The 20,451-nt window shown below is 45.7% G+C and overlaps 1 protein-coding gene across 1 annotated transcript in view; it reads right to left on the bottom strand.

The window, feature by feature from the left end:
• The window catches only part of LOC126249132 (GTPase-activating Rap/Ran-GAP domain-like protein 3), a 334,020-nt gene that overhangs the window by 61,568 nt on the left and 252,001 nt on the right, over nt 1–20,451 (bottom strand). The window contains exon 17 of the mRNA XM_049950784.1: nt 10,086–10,252. Within this exon, the coding sequence (XP_049806741.1) occupies nt 10,086–10,252 (167 nt within the window). The remainder of the gene's footprint in view (nt 1–10,085; nt 10,253–20,451) is intronic.

The following is a 20,451-nucleotide window of genomic DNA, read 5'->3' as shown; positions in this document are numbered from 1 at the left end:
AGTACTATGACAATTAGGCGGGAGGTGACAAAACTTGGATTTCATGGTCGAGCGGCTGCTCATAAGCCACACATCACACCAGTGAATGCCAAATGACGCCTCGCTCGGTGTAAGGAGCGTAAACATTGGACGATTGAACAGTGGAAAAACGTGTGCAGTGACAAATCACGGTACACAGTGTGGCGATCCGATGGCACAGTGTGGGTATGGTGAATGCTCGGTGAACGTCATCTGCCAGTGCGTGTTGTGCCAACAGTAAAATTTGGAGGCAGTTGTGTTATGGTGTGGTCGTGTTTTTCATGGAGGGGGCTTGCACCCCTGGTTGTTTTGCGTGGCACTATCACAGCACAGGCCTACATTGATGTTATAAGCACTTTCTTGCTACCCACTGTTGAAGAGCAATTCGGGGATGGCGATTGCATCTTTCAATATGATCGAGCACCTGTTCATAAAGTAGTACCTGTGGCGGAGTTGTTACACGACAACAGCATCCCTGTAATGGAGTGGCCTGCACAGAGTCCTGGCCAGAATCCTATAGAACACCTGTGGGGTGTCTCGGAACGCCGACTTCGTGCCAGGTCTCTCCGACCGACATCGGTACCTCTCCTCAGTGCACCACTCCGTGAAGAATTGGTTGCCGTTCCCCAAGAAACCTTCCAGCACCTGATGGAACGTTTGCCTGCGAGAATGGAAGTAGTTATCAAGGCTAAGGGTGGGCCAACACCAAACTGAATTCTAGCATAACCGATGGAGGGTGCCATGGACTTTTAAGCCATTTTCAGCCAGGTGTCCAGATACTTTTGGTCACACAGTGTACGTATATATGTATTTGAGTATGTTCGACAACTTCTCCTGAACCACTTGGCGAAACTAGTCACACATATTACTTACGGTCTGGAAATCACAGCTGTGGGGGTAAGATTCACCTACCTATCAAAGGGGTGCAACTGAGGGTGCAAAAGTGCGAATACCACCACTTTAGCAATCCAGAAGTTGAGAATGAAAGCACTTAGAGACATGCAACAAATTTTACCTCTCCTCAGTGCAGCACTCAGTGAATAATGGGCTACAATTCCCCAAGAAATCTTCGAGCACCTGATTGAACGTAAGCCTGCGAGAGTGGAAGCTGTCATCAAGGCTAGGGGTGGGCCAACACCGTACTGAATTCCAGCATTACCGATGCAGGGCGCCACGAACTTGAAAGTCATTTTCAGCTAGGTGTCCGGATACTTTTGATCACATAGTGTACGTGGTACTACCGAGAGGGAAGACCATTGTGTTGGCATATGGCTTTGGCGTACGTACTCCCTCTGCTACAGGAAACTGAGCGGCAGTTGACACCACAGTGACGCAACGAACTATTACAAAACGGTTATTTCAAGGGTGGCTCCGAAGCAGACGCCCTATAGTGTCTACTGACCCCAAACAACCACCATTTGCTGCTTCAGTGGTGTCAAGCGAGAGGTACCTAGATGTCAGGGCCGAGGTGTGTTGTGTTTCCTGACGAAAGCTGGTTGTGACTTGATGCCAGTGGTGGCCGTTTGTTGGTCGGGAGGCCAGTTGAGAGTCTGTATGCTAGACACACTGGACCTACACCTTGAGTTATGGTCTGGGGTGTGATTTCGTATGGCAGCAGGAGCACTCCCGTGGTTATCCCATGCACCCTGACTGCAAATTTATACGTCAGTCTGGCCATTCGACCTGTTGTACTGTCATTCTTGAACCGCATTTAAGGTGGTGTGTCCAACAGGATAACGCTCGCCCATATACTGCTGTTGAAGCCCAACATGCTCTACGGAGTTGCTTGGCCAGTTCGATCACTACACCTGTCTCCGATCCAACACCTATGTGACATCATCGGACGACAACTCCAGCGCCATACAAAAATAGCATTAACCGTTCCTGTACTGACTGATCAAGTGCAATGGGCATGACACTCCATCCCACAAACTGACATCCGGCACCTGTACAATACAATGCATGCACGTTTGCATGCTCGCATTCAACATACTGGTGCTTACACCAATTAATAATGTGATCTTCCAATGTTAATCACCTAAACATATTACCTAGACAAATATGTTGTTGTTGTTGTCTTCAGTCCTGAGACTGGTTTGATGCAGGTCTCCATGCTACTCTATCCTGTGCAAGCTTCTTCATCTCCCAGTACTTACTGCAACCTACATACTTCTGAATCTGCTTAGTGTATTCATCTCTTGGTCTCCCTGTACGATTTTTACCCTCCACGCTGGCCTCCAATGCTAAATTTGTGATCCCTTAATGCCTCAGAACATGTCCTACCAACCGGTCCCTCCTTCTTGTCAAGTTGTGCCACATAATCCTCTTCTCCCCAATTCTATTCAATACCTTCTCATTAGTTATGTGATCTACCCATCTAATCTTCAGCATTCTTCTGTAGTACCACATTTCGAAAGCTTCTATTCTCTTCTTGTCCAAACTATTTATCGTCCATGTTTCACTTCCATACATGGCTACACTCCATACAAATACTTTCAGAAACGAGTTCCTGAAACTTAAATCTATACTCGTTGTTAACAAATTTCTCTTCTTCAGAAACGCTTTCCTTGCCACTGCCACTCTACATTTTATATCCTCTCTACTTCGACCATCATCAATTATTTTGCTCCCCAAATAGCGAAACTCCTTTACTACTTTAAGTGTCTCATTTCCTAATCTAATTCCCTCAGCATCACCCGACTTAATTCGACTACATTCCATGATCCTCGTTTTGGTTTTGTTGATGTTCATCTTATATCCTCCTTTCAAGACATTGTCCATTCCGTTCAACTGCTCTTCCAAGTCCTTTGCTGTCTCTGACAGAATCACAATGTCATCGCCGAACCTCAAAGTTTTTATTTCTTCTCCATGGATTTTAATACCTACTCCGAATTTTTCTTTCGTTTCCTTAACTGGTTGTTCAATATACAGATTGAATAACATCGGGGACAGGCTACAACCCTGTCTCACTCCCTTCCCAACCACTGCTTCCCCTTCATGCCCGTCGACTCTTATAACTGCCATCTGGTTTCTGTACAAATTGTAAATAGCCTTTCGCTCCCTGTATTTTACCCCTGCCACCTTCAGAATTTGAAAGAGGGTATTCCAGTCAACACTGTCAGAAGCTTTCTTTAAGTCCACAAATTCTAGAAATGTATGTTTGCCTTTCCTAAATCTATTTTCTAAGATAAGTCGTAGGTTCAGTATTGCCTCACGTGTTCCAACATTTCTGCGGAATGCAAACTGATCTTCGCCGAGGTCGGCATCTACCAGTTTTTCCATTCGTCTGTAAAGAATTCGCGTTAGTATTTTGCAGCTGTGACTTATTAAACCGATAGTTCGGTAATTTTCACATCTGTCAACACCTGCTTTCTTTGGGATTGGGATTATTATATTCTTCTTGAAGTCTGAGGGAATTTCGCCTGTCTCATGCATCTTGCTCACCAGATGGTAGAGTTTTGTCAGGACTGGCTCTCCCAAGGCCGTCAGTAGTTCCAATGGAATGTTGTCTACTCCCGGGACCTTGTTTAGACTCAGGTCTTTCAGTGCTCTGTCAAACTCTTCACGTAGTATCGTATCTCCCATTTCATCTTCATCTACATCCTGTTCCATTTCCAAAATATTGTCCTCAAGTACATCGCCCTTGTATAGACCCTCTATATACTCCTTCCACCTTTCTGCTTTCCCTTCTTTGCTTAGAACTGGGTTTCCATCTGAGCTCTTGATATTCATACAAGTGGCTCTCTTTTCTCCAAAGGTCTCTTTAATTTTCCTGTAGGCAGTATCTATCTTACTCCTAGTGAGATAAGCCTCTACATCCTTAAATTTGTCCTCTAGCCATCCCTGCTTAGCCATTTTGCTCTTCCTGTCGATCTCATTTTTGAGACGTTTGTATTCCCTTTTGCCTGCTTCATTTACTGTGTTTTTATATTTTCTCCTTTCATCAATTAAATTCAATATTTCTTCTGTTACCCAGGGATTTCTATTAGCCCTCGTCTTTTTACCTACTTGATCCTCTGCTGCCTTCACTACTTCATCCCTCAAAGCTACCCATTCTTCTTCTACTGTATTTCTTTCCCCCATTCCTGTCAATTGTTCCCTTATGCTCTCCCTGAAACTCTGTACAACCTATGGTTTGGTCAGTTTATCCAGGTCCCATTCGAGAAATTTCTTGACTCCACATTAATTATTTTTTGGTATTGCGATTTTTTCCGTCAGAGTATGTAAAATGTGTTTTAATACTGTAGAATTATGACGATTATATTCAGACGTTCGAGAACAGTCCCCATTTGTCGACAATCATTTGTATTTAGAGTGATTTAAATATACTGGACTAAAAAGTATTATCATTCTCAATTCAGATTTGCTAATTTCTCTCTGAAAAAAATTGGCAATGCGGGTGCGGAATTCCTGAGAGCATTGGCCCCATACTGTCTTCTGCATATGCTGTATCGATTAATCGCATGTGACCTCTGCCATCGTAGAGCTGCATCGTTGACGCGGCGGTAGTATTGGCAAAGAGCGGTGAATGAATGAGAAATTATGGGAGATTTTCAGAGCATATTCTCTGCTCTGGCTGGGGGTTTTGCGTTTCACTAGGCGCTGCCTTTCGTAGCTGTGAGCGGAGCTTCTGGTCTGGTGTATTAGAGCCCGCTGTCAGCGCGTGTGAGATATTAGACAGCACGGGAGCGCCGAGCTCTCAACGCAGTGCGAAGACTCAGCTCCATTCCAGGAGGCCGGCGGTCAGCGTGGCTTTACTCGTATTACCTCACACAACTGCGATCACTGTTTAGCAAGTGGAGTCGTACCATTCGTCATGAACAGCAGTGAAAACACAGTCAAAAGGGAGATATTCATAACCAAACCCACCACCAGTATCGCCTGTCTGTTGGACAGTCGTACCAAACACGGCATCCGTATCCGACTGGTGAACTGTGATTTTAGAGACAATGTGAAGGAACTGCGATTTTAACTGACGCTTTTGACACTGCATCTGTCTATGTGAGACTGAAGGCTGTGCTGCTTCACCTACTCATCGAGTGAAGGAAAGAGGGTCGTTTGATATTCAGCGTCTAGACGACATCATCGTCTGAAGCTGTGAGATGGAGGAGACAATCGACGCCGATCCGGGAGGAGTGGGGTTCAAAACTCTGCCCGATCCTCTTCATTTCAGTTTTCCGTGGTTTCTCTAAATTACACCCTCTCTCATTTCTGGCTTCGTTTGCTCTATTCCTTTCTGCATCAAATTTCCAAAATGAATAATACCGTTTAAAGCAGCTAACGCCAGAAAGTTTATGTGAGGCGGCAATACAGTTTAGTTAATGCAAATGTTTTTACTGAATCTTTTTGCTATACCTGTATAAAAGTAGGTTGCATCCAACTGATAACGCCAACAACCGAGTTCTCTCTAAGGAGTAGTAATCCATCGAACTACAGACCTATATCATTGACGTCGGTTTGCAGTAGGGTTTTGGAGCATATACTGTATTCAAACATTATGAATCACCTAGAAGGGAACGACCTATTGATACGTAATCAGCATGGTTTCAGAAAACATCGTTCTTGTGCAACGCAGCTAGCTCTTTTTTCGCACGAAGTAATGGCCGCTATCGACAGGGGATCTCAAGTTGATTCCGTCTTTCTAGATTTCCGGAAAGCTTTTGACACCGTTCCTCACAAGCGACTTCTAATCAAGCTATGAGCCTATGGGGTATCGTCTCAGTTGTGCCACTGGATTCGTAATTTCCTGTCAGGAAGGTCGCAGTTCGTAGTAATAGACGGAAAATCGTCGAGTAAAGCTGAGGTGATATCGGGTGTTCTCCAAGGAAGCGTCCTGGGACCTCTGCTGTTCCTGATCTATATAAATGACCTGGGTGACAATCTGAGCAGTTCTCTTAGGTTGTTCGCAGATGATGCTGTAATTTACGGCCTAGTAAGGTCATCCGGAGACCAGTATCAGTTGCAAAGCGATTTAGAAAAGATTGCTGTATGGTGTGGCAGGTGGCAGTTGACGCTAAATAACGATAAGTGTGAGGTGATCCACATGAGTTCCAAAAGAAATCCGTTGAAATTCGATTACTCGATAAATAGTACAATTCTCAAGGTTGTCAATTCAACTAAGTACCTGGGTGTTAAAATTACGAACAACTTCAGTTGGGAAGACCACATAGATAATATTGTGGGGAAGGCGAGCCAAAGGTTGCGTTTCATTGGCAGGACACTTAGAAGATGCAACAAGTCCACTAAAGAGACAGCTTACACTACACTCGTTCGTCCTCTGTTAGAATATTGGTGCGCGGTGTGGGATCCTTACCAGGTGGGATTGACGGAGGACATCGAAAGGGTGCAAAAAAGGGCAGCTCGTTTTGTGTTATCGCGTAATAGGGGAGAGAGTGTGGCAGATATGATACGCGAATTGAGATGAAAGTCATTAAAGCAAAGACGTTTTTCGACGTGGCGAGATCTATTTACGAAATTTCAGTCACCAAATTTCTCTTCCGAATGAGAAAATATTTTGTTGAGCCCAACCTACATAGGTAGGAACGATCATCAAAATAAAATAAGAGAAATCAGAGCTTCAACAGAAAGGTTTAGGTGTTCGTTTTTCACGCGCGCCGTTCGGGAGTGGAATGGTAAAGAGATAGTATGATTGTGGTTCGATGAACCCTCTGCCAAGCACTTAAATGTGAATTGCAGAGTAATCATGTAGATGTAGATGTAGACGTAGAAGGAGCCATATGTTGGTACTCGGGGCACAGTTTGTGACGGTATCTCAAACTGCAGTATTGTAGGCCTACATAGAGTGGGTGACAATTTTTTTTTACTCAGAGGAAAGATAAAGAAAATATCACTGAGAAGTCTTCCTTTGCGCATTTAATTAACAAGTCAAAAATATGTCACGTCAGGTCGCTGCAGACTTCATGAAAAAAAAAACCCTCAGTTTTAGTGAACGCCACCACGTAGATAAGAGACATCTTCGGCTGAAGGATGCAAGTGAGTGAATGTTGTCAGAAATACAGATGACGGTAGCATCGCGTACACAAGGTATAAAGTGTACACAAGTGATTCATGTGAAAAGGTATCCAACGTGATTATGGCCGCAGACGGGAATTAACAGACGTCGAACGCGGAATGGTAGTTGGAGCAAGATACATGGGACATTTCATTTAGGAAACCGTTAGGGAATTCAATATCACGAGATCCACAGTGTCAAGAGTGTGCCTAGAATACGAAATTTCAGGCATTACTTGTCACCAAGAATAACGCAGTGGTCGACGGCGTTCACTTAACGACCGAGAGCAGCGGCGTTTGCTTGGAGTTTTCAGTGCTCACAACAAGCAACACTGCATCCAAGCTCTGTTTGACTCAATGCCCAGGCGTATCAAGGCCGTTATCACGGCCAATGGTTCTGGGTACTGATTTCTCAGGATCTATGCACCCAAATTGCGTGAAAATGTAATCACATGTCAGTTCTAGTATAATATACAGGGTGTTTCAAAAATGACCGGTATATTTGAAACGGCAATAAAAACTAAACGAGCAGCGATAGAAATACACCGTTTGTTGCAATATGCTTGGGACAACAGTACATTTTCAGGCAGACAAACTTTCGAAATTACAGTAGTTACAATTTTCAACAACAGGTGGCGCTGCGGTCTGGGAAACTCTATAGTACGATATTTTCCACATATCCACCATGCGTAGCAATAATATGGCGTAGTCTCTGAATGAAATTACCCGAAACCTTTGACAACGTGTCTGGCGGAATGGCTTCACATGCAGATGAGTGTACTGCTTCAGCTGTTCAATTGTTTCTGGATTCTGGCGGTACACCTGGTCTTTCAAGTGTCCCCACAGAAAGAAGTCACAGGGGTTCATGTCTGGCGAATAGGGAGGCCAATCCACGACGCCTCCTGTATGTTTCGGATAGCCCAAAGCAATCACACGATCATAGAAATATTCATTCAGGAAATTAAAAACGTCGGCCGTGCGATGTGGCCGGGCACCATCTTGCATAAACCACGAGGTGATCGCAGTTTCGTCTAAGGCAGTTTGTACCGCCACAAATTCACGAAGAATGTCCAGATAGCGTGATGCAGTAATCGTTTCGGATCTGAAAAATGGGCCAATGGTTCCTTTGGAAGAAATGGCGGCCCAGACCAGTACTTTTTGAGGATGCAGGGACGATGGGACTGCAACATGGGGCTTTTCGGTTCCCCATATGCGCCAGTTCTGTTTATTGACGAAGCCGTCCAGGTAAAAATAAGCTTCGTCAGTAAACCAAATGCTGCCCACATGCATATCGCCGTCATCAATCCTGTGCACTATATCGTTAGCGAATGTCTCTCGTGCAGCAATGGTAGCGGCGCTGAGGGGTTGCCGCATTTGTATTTTGTATGGATAGAGGTGTAAACTCTGGCGCATGAGACGATACGTGGACGTTGGCGTCATTTGGACCGCAGCTGCAACACGGCGAACGGAAACCCGAGGCCGCTGTTGGATCACCTGCTGCACTAGCTGCGCGTTGCCCTCTGTGGTTGCCGTACGCGGTCGCCCTACATTTCCAGCACGTTCATCCGTCACGTTCCCAGTCCGTTGAAATTTTTCAAACAGATCCTTTATTGTATCGCTTTTCGGTCCTTTGGTTACATTAAACCTCCGTTGAAAACTTCGTCTTGTTGCAACAACACTGTGTTCTAGGCGGTGGAATTCCAACACCAGAAAAATCCTCTGTTCTAAGGAATAAACCATGTTGTCTACAGCACACTTGCACGTTGTGAACAGCACACGCTTACAGCAGAAAGATGACGTACAGAATGGCGCACCCACAGACTGCGTTGTCTTCTATATCGTTCACATCACTTGCAGCGCCATCTGTTGTTGAAAATTGTAACTACTGTAATTTCGAAAGTTTGTCTGCCTGAAAATGTACTGTTGTCCCAAGCATATTGCAACAAACGGTGTATTTCTATCGCTGCTCGTTTAGTTTTTATTGCCGTTTTAAATATACCGGTCATTTTTGAAACACCCTGTATTTGTCCATTGAATACCCGTTTATCATCTGCATTTCTTCTTGGTGTAGCAGTTTTAATGACCAGTAGTGTATAATCGCAAAAATCATTGTGGGACATACGACGAATGTATTCGTTAGAACAGTGCGGCGAAATTTTATGTTAATGGACTATGGCAGCAGACGACTGACGCGCGTGCCTTAGCTAGTGACACATCGCCAGCAGCGCGTCTCCTGGGCTCGTGACCTTATCGGTTGGACCCTAGACGACCGGAAAACCGTGGCCTGGTCAGATGAGTTCCGATTTCAGTTGGTAACAGCTGATGAAGAGGTCTTCTACCAACAGGACAGGGGGCCACCACACTACCATCTAGCTGTATGAGCTTTCCTGGATGACAATTTTCTGGGGCACTGGATTGGACGAAGAGGGGTCACTGACTTCCCTCCACGGTTGCCAGATCTAACACCTATGGACTTTTACTTGTGGGGAACTGTCAAAGATAACGTCTATCGACGTAAGCCACGCATGCTGGAGGAACTTCGCCAGGGGATTACAGCGACATGTGGAGCGATCTCCACTGTAAAAGTGACTGACGTAGTTGCGGCGACCACTCGTCGTTCTGTTTACGTGTACAGCCGTCAACGGTGAGCATTTTGAACATTTAAAGTAACCACGTGCTAAACTGAAGGTTGTACAACATGTGTGATCAATTATTAAATGTAAAATGAACACATCAGTAATACTTTTCGTACCTTAAAGTGTGTATACATTTTTCTGGCGGACTCTGTGCAATGCGGAACGAATGATATGTCTACATGTTCTTCCGTGACACGAAGGAACATCTACGATGGAAATCAGGGTCACATTGACGGCCGCGCACTTACATTGTTCTTCGTGAGTTATTATGTAGCAAGCATCTACCGGGAATGTTTCGGGCGTATGAAAAAGGTGCTATGATTAAGATATGTATGTTGTAAGAAAATTCAGAGGAGGGGATGAGTAATATTTGTCTGGAAAGAACACTTCTGGAGTGGGAGAAGGAGGTGTTTTGCGTACCACACGGAGATGTGATCCTCCTGGTCTGCTTGTGGCGTACAGAGTGCAGCCCCTGGTGCGTTCCAGGCGGAAGTCCTTGAGATCATTGCGGTTCCGGGCCGGCAGAGGGGGGCCTTCTTCGGGATCGAAGTCTGACAGCCGAAACACGTGGATCTTGCATTCACGACCTGCAAATGAAAGGAATTATGGTGATATTTATTGTAGATGGCTCTGTTACTGAAAAAGTACTTTTTATTTTTCTCGTACTGTAAAGAGGATAATGGATGTGATACTGTTGGGGCCCATGTCATTCGAGTATGAGGAAAGCAGTACTGTATTATTTGATAAAAATATTTTATAGCAAAATATACTACTTTTTACAAGTTATGACATATTCAAGAAAAGGGTTTCAGCGGTCCAGGAAAATATTTGCTTTATTATAATTCCAGTCTCAGATCACAATGTTTGTTTGTAATCAAGTAATTAATTTTGGTCGGTAATGACCATCTTCAGACTTGAGTAGAAACGTGTTTCATTATACAGGAAATTTCTGTTACAAACTTCTAGGACTTGCAGAGGGAAGTGAGTACATAATATTTTGAATATGAACCCATGTCTGGAAACGTACCGTTTCCGTTCTACGACGGTTTCAAATCGAATGTTTAATTCATTCTCTTCTGCTCGCGGAATTAAATTAGGCGTGACACAGTACAGTTATTACGCAACGATTCGAAAGAAAACATAACGAAACATTCATTTATCACTTAAGCTCATTTGTGTTATTAACACTTAAACATTACGTTGTGTACGTGCAGTATGCTACGTTCTTTTTTTGCTTTTGGAATAATGTAAATACGTAATGTTTAAATGTTAATACAAACAAATGTGCTTAAGTAGTAAATGGATATTTAGTTATGTTCCATTTCAAAAATGGTTCAAATGGCTCTGAGCACTATGGGACTCAACTTCTGAGGTCATCAGTCCCCTAGATTTAGAATTACTTAAAGCTAACTAACCTAAGGACATCACACACATCCATGCCCGAGGCAGGATTCGAAGCTGCGACTGTAGCGGCTGCGCGGTTCTAGACTGTAGCGCCTAAAACCGCTCGGCCACTCCGGCCAGCCTATGTTCCCTTTCGAATAATTACTTAATAATTGCAGTGCGTCACGCCTAATCCAATTCCTCAAGCAGAAGTGGATGAGTTAAACATCTGAAATGAAACCGTCATAGAACGGAAACGGTACGTTACCGGACATGGGCTGCTATTCTAAATATTATGTACTCACTCCCCTCTACATGTCCCTGAAGTTTGTAATGGGAATTTCCGAACACCCTGTATATATCACGCCATTACATGTGATGGTACAGTCAAACCCATTAGCCATTTCGGCTTCGTCAAACAAATAAAACTGTGGCATGTAAGTCCACCATTGAAGCGAACATGCAGCATATGAAGCAGATATCATGTCCTGTGATCACAATACAAGGCCGGAAAAAAATGCAACATCCTCAAGAACTGGGTTCAGTGGCATGTCTGTGCACCCTCCGTTTTGACTCTGCAAGCAGTAACTGTGTCGAGTTTAGAGGCGAAAAGTGTTTACAACATTCATTCTACGGTACAACAATGCCCCACCGACTAGTACGTACTACCGTTGAACAGCTTCAGTCATTTAAATCGGGTCACACTGGGGACCTGCGGGAAACTGAATGGATCGCTCCAGAAACTGGGCTCAGTGCTTCAGTGGTATTATTATTAGACTTTCCTGGAGACAGTTGAGTTTCATATTTATCTACGATAGTGATGGAAACAGAAGAAAAGAACTAAAATTTTTGCCATACTAACGACTTGAACCAAGGCTGCTTTGCTTTTTTTTATTCGAATTATATATATATTTGCTGAGATCACATAGGACGCGAAAAACAACTGTGTGTAATTACCATGAATAACAAACAAAATATAAAGGGAATGATAGAAATTGAAGAAAACGCCCTCCTGGCAGAACAGACAAAATGGCATCCGTGTCCCGCCAACATGTCTGTAGACGCGCTCTGAATCCTAAGGCAGTCAGGCATGTTCCAGGCACGTCTTCACGAAGAATATTACATTTGCTGGTACGTGGGACTGAGTCCTAGTATTACACATTCTCACTGAAATCACCTTCTCATATTGGCACACCCCAGCTGAAGGGGGGGGGGGGGGGGGGGGGGATCGAAGAATGCACTACCCAAAAAGTTGGCATAGTTCTGACGGTATCGCGGATGGTGCATGAGAAACGTAATGCTATCTTGCAGGAACGTCCAAAAAACAAGAACACTCTTATCACCTTCATGGAACAAATAAGAGATCGGGAGGCCTTTTATCCAGATCACAGCATTGGTCTTCGTACGTGGGAAATATGTCTCATCCGGGAACAGAAGATATTTCGGTGTAATGGCATGGGGAGCTGTACGTAGAAGAAAGGCAAGCATCTTCTGAATCAGCTGCCACACCTCTGCAGAAGATCCACACATCAGTCGATGTTCGTCCGCATCAAGCGTGTGACAACGAGGACCCAGCGGCGAATCTGTCATTTTTATGGCGTGTAGACGAAGTTGTGTCATGTATTTTCCATTAACGTCCAGATATCAGGTCACACGAGCCTTCGTGTCGAGGAGTGAATGGTGCACATAACGCCAAACCAAGGGCCATGCGATCGTAGGATATCGGCTTTCCACAACATTCCGAGTATGATTTCTCATCATCAGGCGTTAAACATCACGTGCCGTAGGGTTTCTGGTACTAGGCAAGTTGGCATGGACATAACTGTATTCGGTGAAAAATGCCCTGACATATGAGAGAGAGGGAGAAATATGGTCTACTGCAACGGGTGCCACTCGAGAGGGAGGGGCCAGTTCGTCAATCAGACGTCCCGATAATCCTGTTCGGCGGCGGGTCCACGATTTAACCATCGTATTTACATAAGGGGCAGCTGCTCTCGCTTGTACGTTGACACGGCCGAGGCCGCCATCTCGAGGAGGAAGTGTCAGCGTGTCGTAGCGGACTTTGAGGACAAGACCCGCGCTTACGAAGTAGCCGAACGCCGCCTGAAGTCTGTGTGCCATTGCCTTTGGCATCGGTAAAATATGTGCTAAATGGGGCAGTCGCGAGACTAGATGAGTGTTAACAAAATCCACCCTTTGTAACATGTCCAGTGCTCTGAGGAGGTTGCCATGAACGTTCGTGCGGTTAGCTTGAAGCAGGTGTTTGTAGTTAAATCAGATCGTGCGCTGTGTATCATGCGTGAAGGCGATCCACAAACATTTGAGCTTGTCCACTAATGGCAATGGAGCCGCACTCTCTGCTGGAAGGCCTCTACCGACGGACATAGCTCTAGATTTCGTCAGGTGTACACGGCTGCAATTCGCAATTCTTATATTTTATTACCGTAACATTTACATCTTGATTGTACTTTTGACAAATAATAAAAATAAGTTCCACATTAGCTTCTATCACACAACCATGCGACAGAACAGAACAATAATTTAGACCTAGATCTTCCTTTCCTAGTGTTTAGGGTGGCGTGGTGTATTCTAATGCCAAGCTTTTTGTGACAGCTATTAGTAGACATAAAGTAAGAAATTAAGATCCTAGCAAATCTAAAACAAAATTAGCCATTCCTACTAATGATGTGATTATGTCTATTCAAGGACTTATATATCGTAACAAACAATATTCGTTGTAAGGAGCCCTTGTGTGATATTCCTGGCTGTGGCCACCAGTATTTTATATTTTATTTGCCTTGATGCAGCTTGATTCCCGTGAAGTAGCATATGGTACAAACGTGGCATGAGGTACAAGTGGTAGATGGTACAGTATGTACCAGTCCGATGGGAGAGTCCGCCAATTGTACTGAACTTGCTTCTGATTGGTCGGCACGTTCGGGTGCTGGGCGCCAAAACGCCTAATTTCTCTTATTATTTATATACTTTTCACTGTATTTATCCCTATTTCTAGTATGACAATCTATCTTGATTACCCTACGAGTCTATCGTTTGTTTTTTTAATCAAATTTCACTGGTTTTGAGAAACATAAGAGTAACGATATTGCAACCGAAGTGCTTCGGACACCTTCGGGTCGCTTTGGCGCGCCTTGGAGATGAAGTACTTCGGCTGCGCTACTCACTCTGTTTCGGGCGTCCTGGAGGGTCTGACATGTATCTTAGTATCGTGCGTTTCTTAGATGTGAATATGTAATAGTAACTCTGTTTCAGGTGTTCTTTAAAGCCGGACATGTACTCTATATCGGACGTAGCTTAGTTTTGAATATGTAATACTCACTCTGTCTAGTGTGTACCGGAAAGCCGGACATGTGTATCGTATTTCGGAAGTAGCATGGAAAAGTTACCCTACACGGCTGCCCGCAGCAGTCCCGTACTGGTTGATCCGTGCCAGTGCCTCTCGCACTTTATCCTCCGATAGAACCAAGAACATCACGTCATCTGCATAGGCGCAGCAGATGAGAGCATTCCCCATCATTGTCATCCCTGTGAGTCGGCTCCTCAAACCGTGTAACAGTGGCCCAAGGGCGATAGCGAAAAGCAGCATCGACAGCGGATATCCTTGACGGACCGACCGCATGACATTAATGGGGTCCTCCACACAGCTATTGACCAGCACTCGCGACGTGGCACCTTGGAGGAGCCGCAAGACGATGTGTATAAACCTGCGTGGAAAGGTCATCCGTCGGAGTACGTTTTCTAGAAAGTCATGACTCACTCTGTCAAAGGCGTGGTCGAAGTCCACTGTCACTAAGGCACCGCGACTGCGGCAGGTCGTGGCCAGGACTATGACGTCACGGTAATCGCCGAGTGCCGTCTGAATGTCACTGTCACTTCCAAAGCAAGTTTGATCCAGAGAGATGACTTGAGGGATGACGCGCCGAAGGCGAGCGGCAAGAATCCCGGTAAAAATCTTGAAGTCACAATTTAACATGGTCAACAGCCGATAATGTCCAACTTCCAGACCTCCCGATGGCTTGGGGACCGGGATAAGCAAGCCTTCTACGAATTCGGGTCGGAGGAGAAGGTCAGGGTTCATCAGTTTTTCATACACTGCACTCCAGCATGGGCCAATGATGTCATGAAATGTGCGGTAAGACTCTAGCGGGAACCCGTCTGGACCTGGGGCTTTGTTCACCGCATCCTTATGAAGAGCATCGGTGACGTCCTCAGCGGTAATTGTCGCCGTCAGAATCTCCGCAGCAGCCTCATCCAGGGTACCCGCCAAGGAACGGAGAACATCAGTCGTTACGGCCATGTTCTGGTCCTCTGCTGCATAGAACTGGTTGTAGTGATCCACATAGGCTTTTACGATATCATTCTGGGACGTCAATCGACGACCGTCTGGTATGTCGAGGGTGTTGACCAGCATTCCCCGACACTGCTGGTTCTCTCGGATAATATGATGCATGGATGGGGGCTCTCCTAGTACACAATCGAGACGTCTTGCGCGTACTATTGTGCCTTCAAGGCGGTGACGCATAATAGAAATTACCTTCGCCTTAATAAGCTGCCGGTGAACAGAAGGGACATGGTTTGAGAGTTCCCGGAGAATTGTGAAATAGTATTCCATGGTATGTCGTTGTCACCGCATTTTGTCGCGACCGTAATTTATCATCGAACGACGTAAAGCAGGCTTGGTGCAGTCGATCTACCACCGGAGTGTTGAAGGATACACTGGAAGGCGTCTCACACAGTTGTTCCACGTCGTTTCTACGACCTGCCTGCATTCCGGATCCTTGAGATGGGCGACATTCAGCTTCCACAGGCCTCGACAGCACCACACCTTCTGCCTCTGGAGCGAAACAGCGCAAATGTAGGCGATATGGTCGGAAAAGGCGGTAGGCCATAGCTCAGCGTCAAGCGTGGCAGTTACGATTCCTTGTGAAACGTAGACACGGTCAAGACGACTTGCTGAATGGCTGGTGACGTACGTATACCCAGGCTGATCACCATACACGTGGTCCCCAGTATCGGTGAGGTTCAGTTCATGAACGAGCAGCTTGAGTTCTTGGCATGTGGTGAAATGGGGATGTTGGTCCTTCTGGGATAACACACAATTGAAGTCGCCGCCAAGAATAATATGGTCGTAGCGACCATTCCCGTCGCTTGGCCGTGCCCGAGGAAGCGTAAACATTGATGACTCGGACACTGTGGAAAGTCACAGCAAGGCCCCTAGCCGATGGTAGGTAAATCACGTTGTCTACCTCAATGCCTTCCTTTAAAAGAATAGCTGTCCCACTGCCACCGTCAGCACACGGTGTGAGGTAGGAAACATAGCCACAGATATTAGGAAACGTCGCCGGCCGCGGTGGCCGAGCGGTTCTAGGCGCTTCAGTCCGGAACTGTGCGACTGCTACGGTCGCAGTTTCAAACCCTGCCTTGGGCATGGATGTCCTTAGGTTAGTCAGGCTTAAGTAGTTTTAAGTTCTAGGGGACTGATGACCTCCGATGTTAAGTCCCATAGTGCTCAGAGCCATTTGAACCATTTATTAGGAAACGTCGCCAGGCGAACTTCCTGCAAAAGGGAAACATCGAGGTCCGACGCCCTCAACATTTCACAGAGCAATTGTAGTTTGACGGGGGTGCCAATGGTGTTGACATTGATGGAGCCAATCCTGTAAGCTTTTCGTGGAATTGGGACTACTGGGACGCTCATGGAGGCACGAAGAGCAGCAGCGAACAGGAATGTTGTCCCAGTAGGGAGCACATTCCCATCCAGTAACCCTGTCAATTAGCAGTCGTGGGTTGGAGCAGCAGCATTCGCTGTTGTCTCAACGGTGGGTGTTTCGTGGTCGACATTGTCAGACCACGCAAAGGTGCGTGGATTGTGTGCGTTTAGTGGAGTACCTGTGGAGACCGAAGGCGGAGTCACATCGGCGGTGGATGAGTTGTGCTGGCTCAGCTGCTGTTCAACGTCCATAGGTACATCGACTGGTGCATGCAAAGATGGTTGTACCTCTGACGGGGTGCAGACTGGTGCTTCCACCACGGAATCGTCCATCGGGGGAACATCTTGATAGTTGTGATCCTCATCGTCTTGAGACGTGATCTTCAGTGTCCGAAGACGCCTGGGGATCCGGATGTTCAGGCACAAAAGCATCGGTAGGCGCAACCATGGAGTCAAGGGCCATCCTCTGTGCTTGAGATTGCTCACCACTGCAAATGTCGGGAGGAGGAGGCAAGGGCGTCGGTCCGTCCGCAACAGTCTGAGGCATTACCGGAGACGACGATGTGGCTGTAGTAGGGGCCTGTGGTGATCGCGGTCGGGGGTCGTCGGAGCGGTCGTGGCCGGTAGGTCCCCAGGCGGTAACTGTGTGATTCTGTGTTACAGACAGCTGGAATTGAGGTGTCCTTCTTTGCCACATCCCGAGCTTGTCTTCGGCTGGCCATCATAAATAATAATTTCACGGCAGCCACCAATATATAAGTAGGACGGCACATGTTTGGTTAGCTCTATGCGGATCTGTCGTACTTCATTGAGAACCGGGTATGTAGTGAAATGAACCCACTTTTCAGCTGTATTACTGACCACCTTTAAATATGGGATGAATGCAGATACCACTACCTCTGAAGGCACCTCGAAAGGGAGTTCAGATACACGTATCGTCCGCAGTCCAAGTTCCGCATGTTCCACGGTTAACGTCACCGATATTTCCATCAGAGTGACGGAACTTAAGACCACCTAGAGTTGCACTTAGAATTTTGTTCAAAATGGTTCAAATGGCTCTGAGCACTATGGGACTTACCTTCTGAGGTCATCAGTCCCCTAGAACTTAGAACTACTTAAACCTAACCAAACTAAGGACATCACACACATCCATGCCCGAGGCAGGATTCGAACCTGCGACCGTAGCGGCCGCGCGGTTCCAGACTGTAGCGCCTAGAACCGCTTGGTCACTCCGGCCGGCTAGAATTTTGTCACACATGTCTCCGTTAACCAATTTCACGTATACCACACTGCTCAGTATAGACAGGTGGATGCCAACAAGATCGTTGCAATCAATCTTGACTTCATCTCTGATAAACTGTTCGATTTCCAGTGCTTTTGATCGGACATACTCAGGTGCAAAGCTAATCTTCAGTGTCGATTTTCTGTGGGCATAAGCCATTCTCTGTCGAAAGAAATATAGCGCTCTAAGACGGCAGAATCACGTAAACAACTCCGCGAGCGAGCTGCGCCGCGAGGACGTAAACAAGACGTCCGTGCCGCTAGCGTGCCGTAAGGCGACTAACTGCTTAGTAGGCAGGATTGCTAGCCATTACACCACCACAGCACTTCAGCTAACGTAGCACTGTCAGCCATAGTACTGCGCAGGTGTAATGGTTAACATTCCTACTTAGTAAGCAACGAGATCTAGGTTGAGAATCCTAGCTGTGGCACAAGTTTTAATTTATTTGTTCAGCTTCCATCATTTCGATGTGGGTTGCCGTTTTTCAATAGTGGTGTGAGGAAAATTCCTGCACCGGTAGATCAGGTTCTCCATGTCTGCGTAGTACAGACATACGTCAAGATCGACGCGATATGCGAGCAACGGTGGCTGACCGAACATAATCCATGGTTGAAATCCAGTCACATGTTGCACTGGTGTGTCATCAGGCACCATTGGGAGACGTCTGTTTGCAGCAAGATTAAGATCAGGTGTGCCTCTGCCCATGCTACCACTGACAACACGACACGGAAAGAGCGTGGATACTTGGGTGTCGTGAAAGAGTTGACTGGAGGGTGGAATGGATCTATGTTGTCTTCAAAAATTGTTCAAATGGCTCTGAGCACTATGGGACTCAACTGCTGTGGTTATCAGTCCCCTAGAACTTAGAACCACTTAAACCTAACCAACCTAAGGACATCACACACATCCATGCCCGAGGCAGGATTCGAACCTGCGACCGTAGCAGTCGTGCGGTTCCGGACTGCGCGCCTATGTTGTCTTCAGTGATGAAAGTAGCTTTTGTCTGCATACGAGTTACGGACGCACACGTGGATACGGCGTGGTCCTGGTGAGCTGCCTATTCCAGAATGCATTCGCCCACAGTACACAGGTCCAGGCCCAGACTTTATGATATGGTGGCCATCAGAGCCCACTCGCTGTCAGATTTCGTATTTCTGCAGGCTAAAGTAGTCAGCGCCCGCTGCATTGCAGAGGCTTTCTTCCCTGTGCTACTGCCATTTCTTCCACAGGTTGGAGATGTGCTTTTTCAGCAGGGAAATGCACGTCCACATACTGCCGGTTCTCGGCGCTTCAGTCCGGAACCGCGCGAATGCTACGGTCGCAGGTTCGAATCCTGCCTCGGGCATGGATGTGTGTGATGTTTTTAGGTTAGTTAGGTTTAAGTAGTTCTAAGTTCTAGGGGACTGATAACCTCAGATGTTAAGTCCCATAGTGCTCAGAGCCATTTGAACCATTTGAACCACATACTGCTGCTGCGAAGTAATGTGGTCTTCATGATGTACAACAAGTGCCCGAGCCAGCTAGGTCACCAGATTTCTCGTCAACTGAACACGTATGGGACATGTTGAAGTGGGAACTTGCTCGTTCTCCTGGAGCTGCACGGACTATTGCCGAATCACAGCAAACTGCGCAAGGTGCGTGGGATAATCTATCACAGGATGCCATTCAGCTTCTTTATAATCATTTTCATGAGAGCATACACGTCTGCGTTGCTGCCAGAGGGGTTGCAATGTGTATTGATGCCACTCTTTGGACACACTTTACTGTGACGTCTGTTTCATTTGGTCTGAATTTGTTACCATATACTCCTGCAATGATGAATTACCTGTCACCTCACATATCAACAAAATGACCTTGTCCTTGAGGGTGTAACATTTTTTTCTGACAGTGTACAAACATAATTTTTCTCTAAGATAACACTGAAACTGAAATTTTATAAAATGTGGTGAACCAAAACTACCAACATAAAAGTGACCATACTAAAAACAGAAAATCAGTTGTATAAATTACATCCTTAGTTTTCCCCCCTCCAGCTCTTCCATATGCCCCATATGAAGAGAAAAAAAGCAATATTTTAATTTCCGTCTCTTTTACCATGTGACGACATATTTCGTAGCAATTTATGAGATTCAGAGTGCATAACTAAAAATTTTTAAACATCATGACGAAGCTGTTAGTGGCTTAATTATCACATCTGAAGATGGCAATGAAGTGTTAAAACCGCTAATTTGAATTTTGAAGTAATTTGGTGATCCTGACATTATAAATTATTATAGACAAATTTACAATGTTGCATGTTTCCGTTGGACAGTGTACAATTCTTAAAAAATTAAAGCTTGTTCTTAACATAAATACATCTAATTGATACGAAAATATTTCACGAATATTTTTTG

Source organism: Schistocerca nitens, chromosome 3 (assembly GCF_023898315.1).
Source record: "Schistocerca nitens isolate TAMUIC-IGC-003100 chromosome 3, iqSchNite1.1, whole genome shotgun sequence".
Lineage (NCBI taxonomy): Eukaryota > Metazoa > Arthropoda > Insecta > Orthoptera > Acrididae > Schistocerca > Schistocerca nitens.
This window is presented reverse-complemented; position numbering and strand designations above follow the sequence as displayed.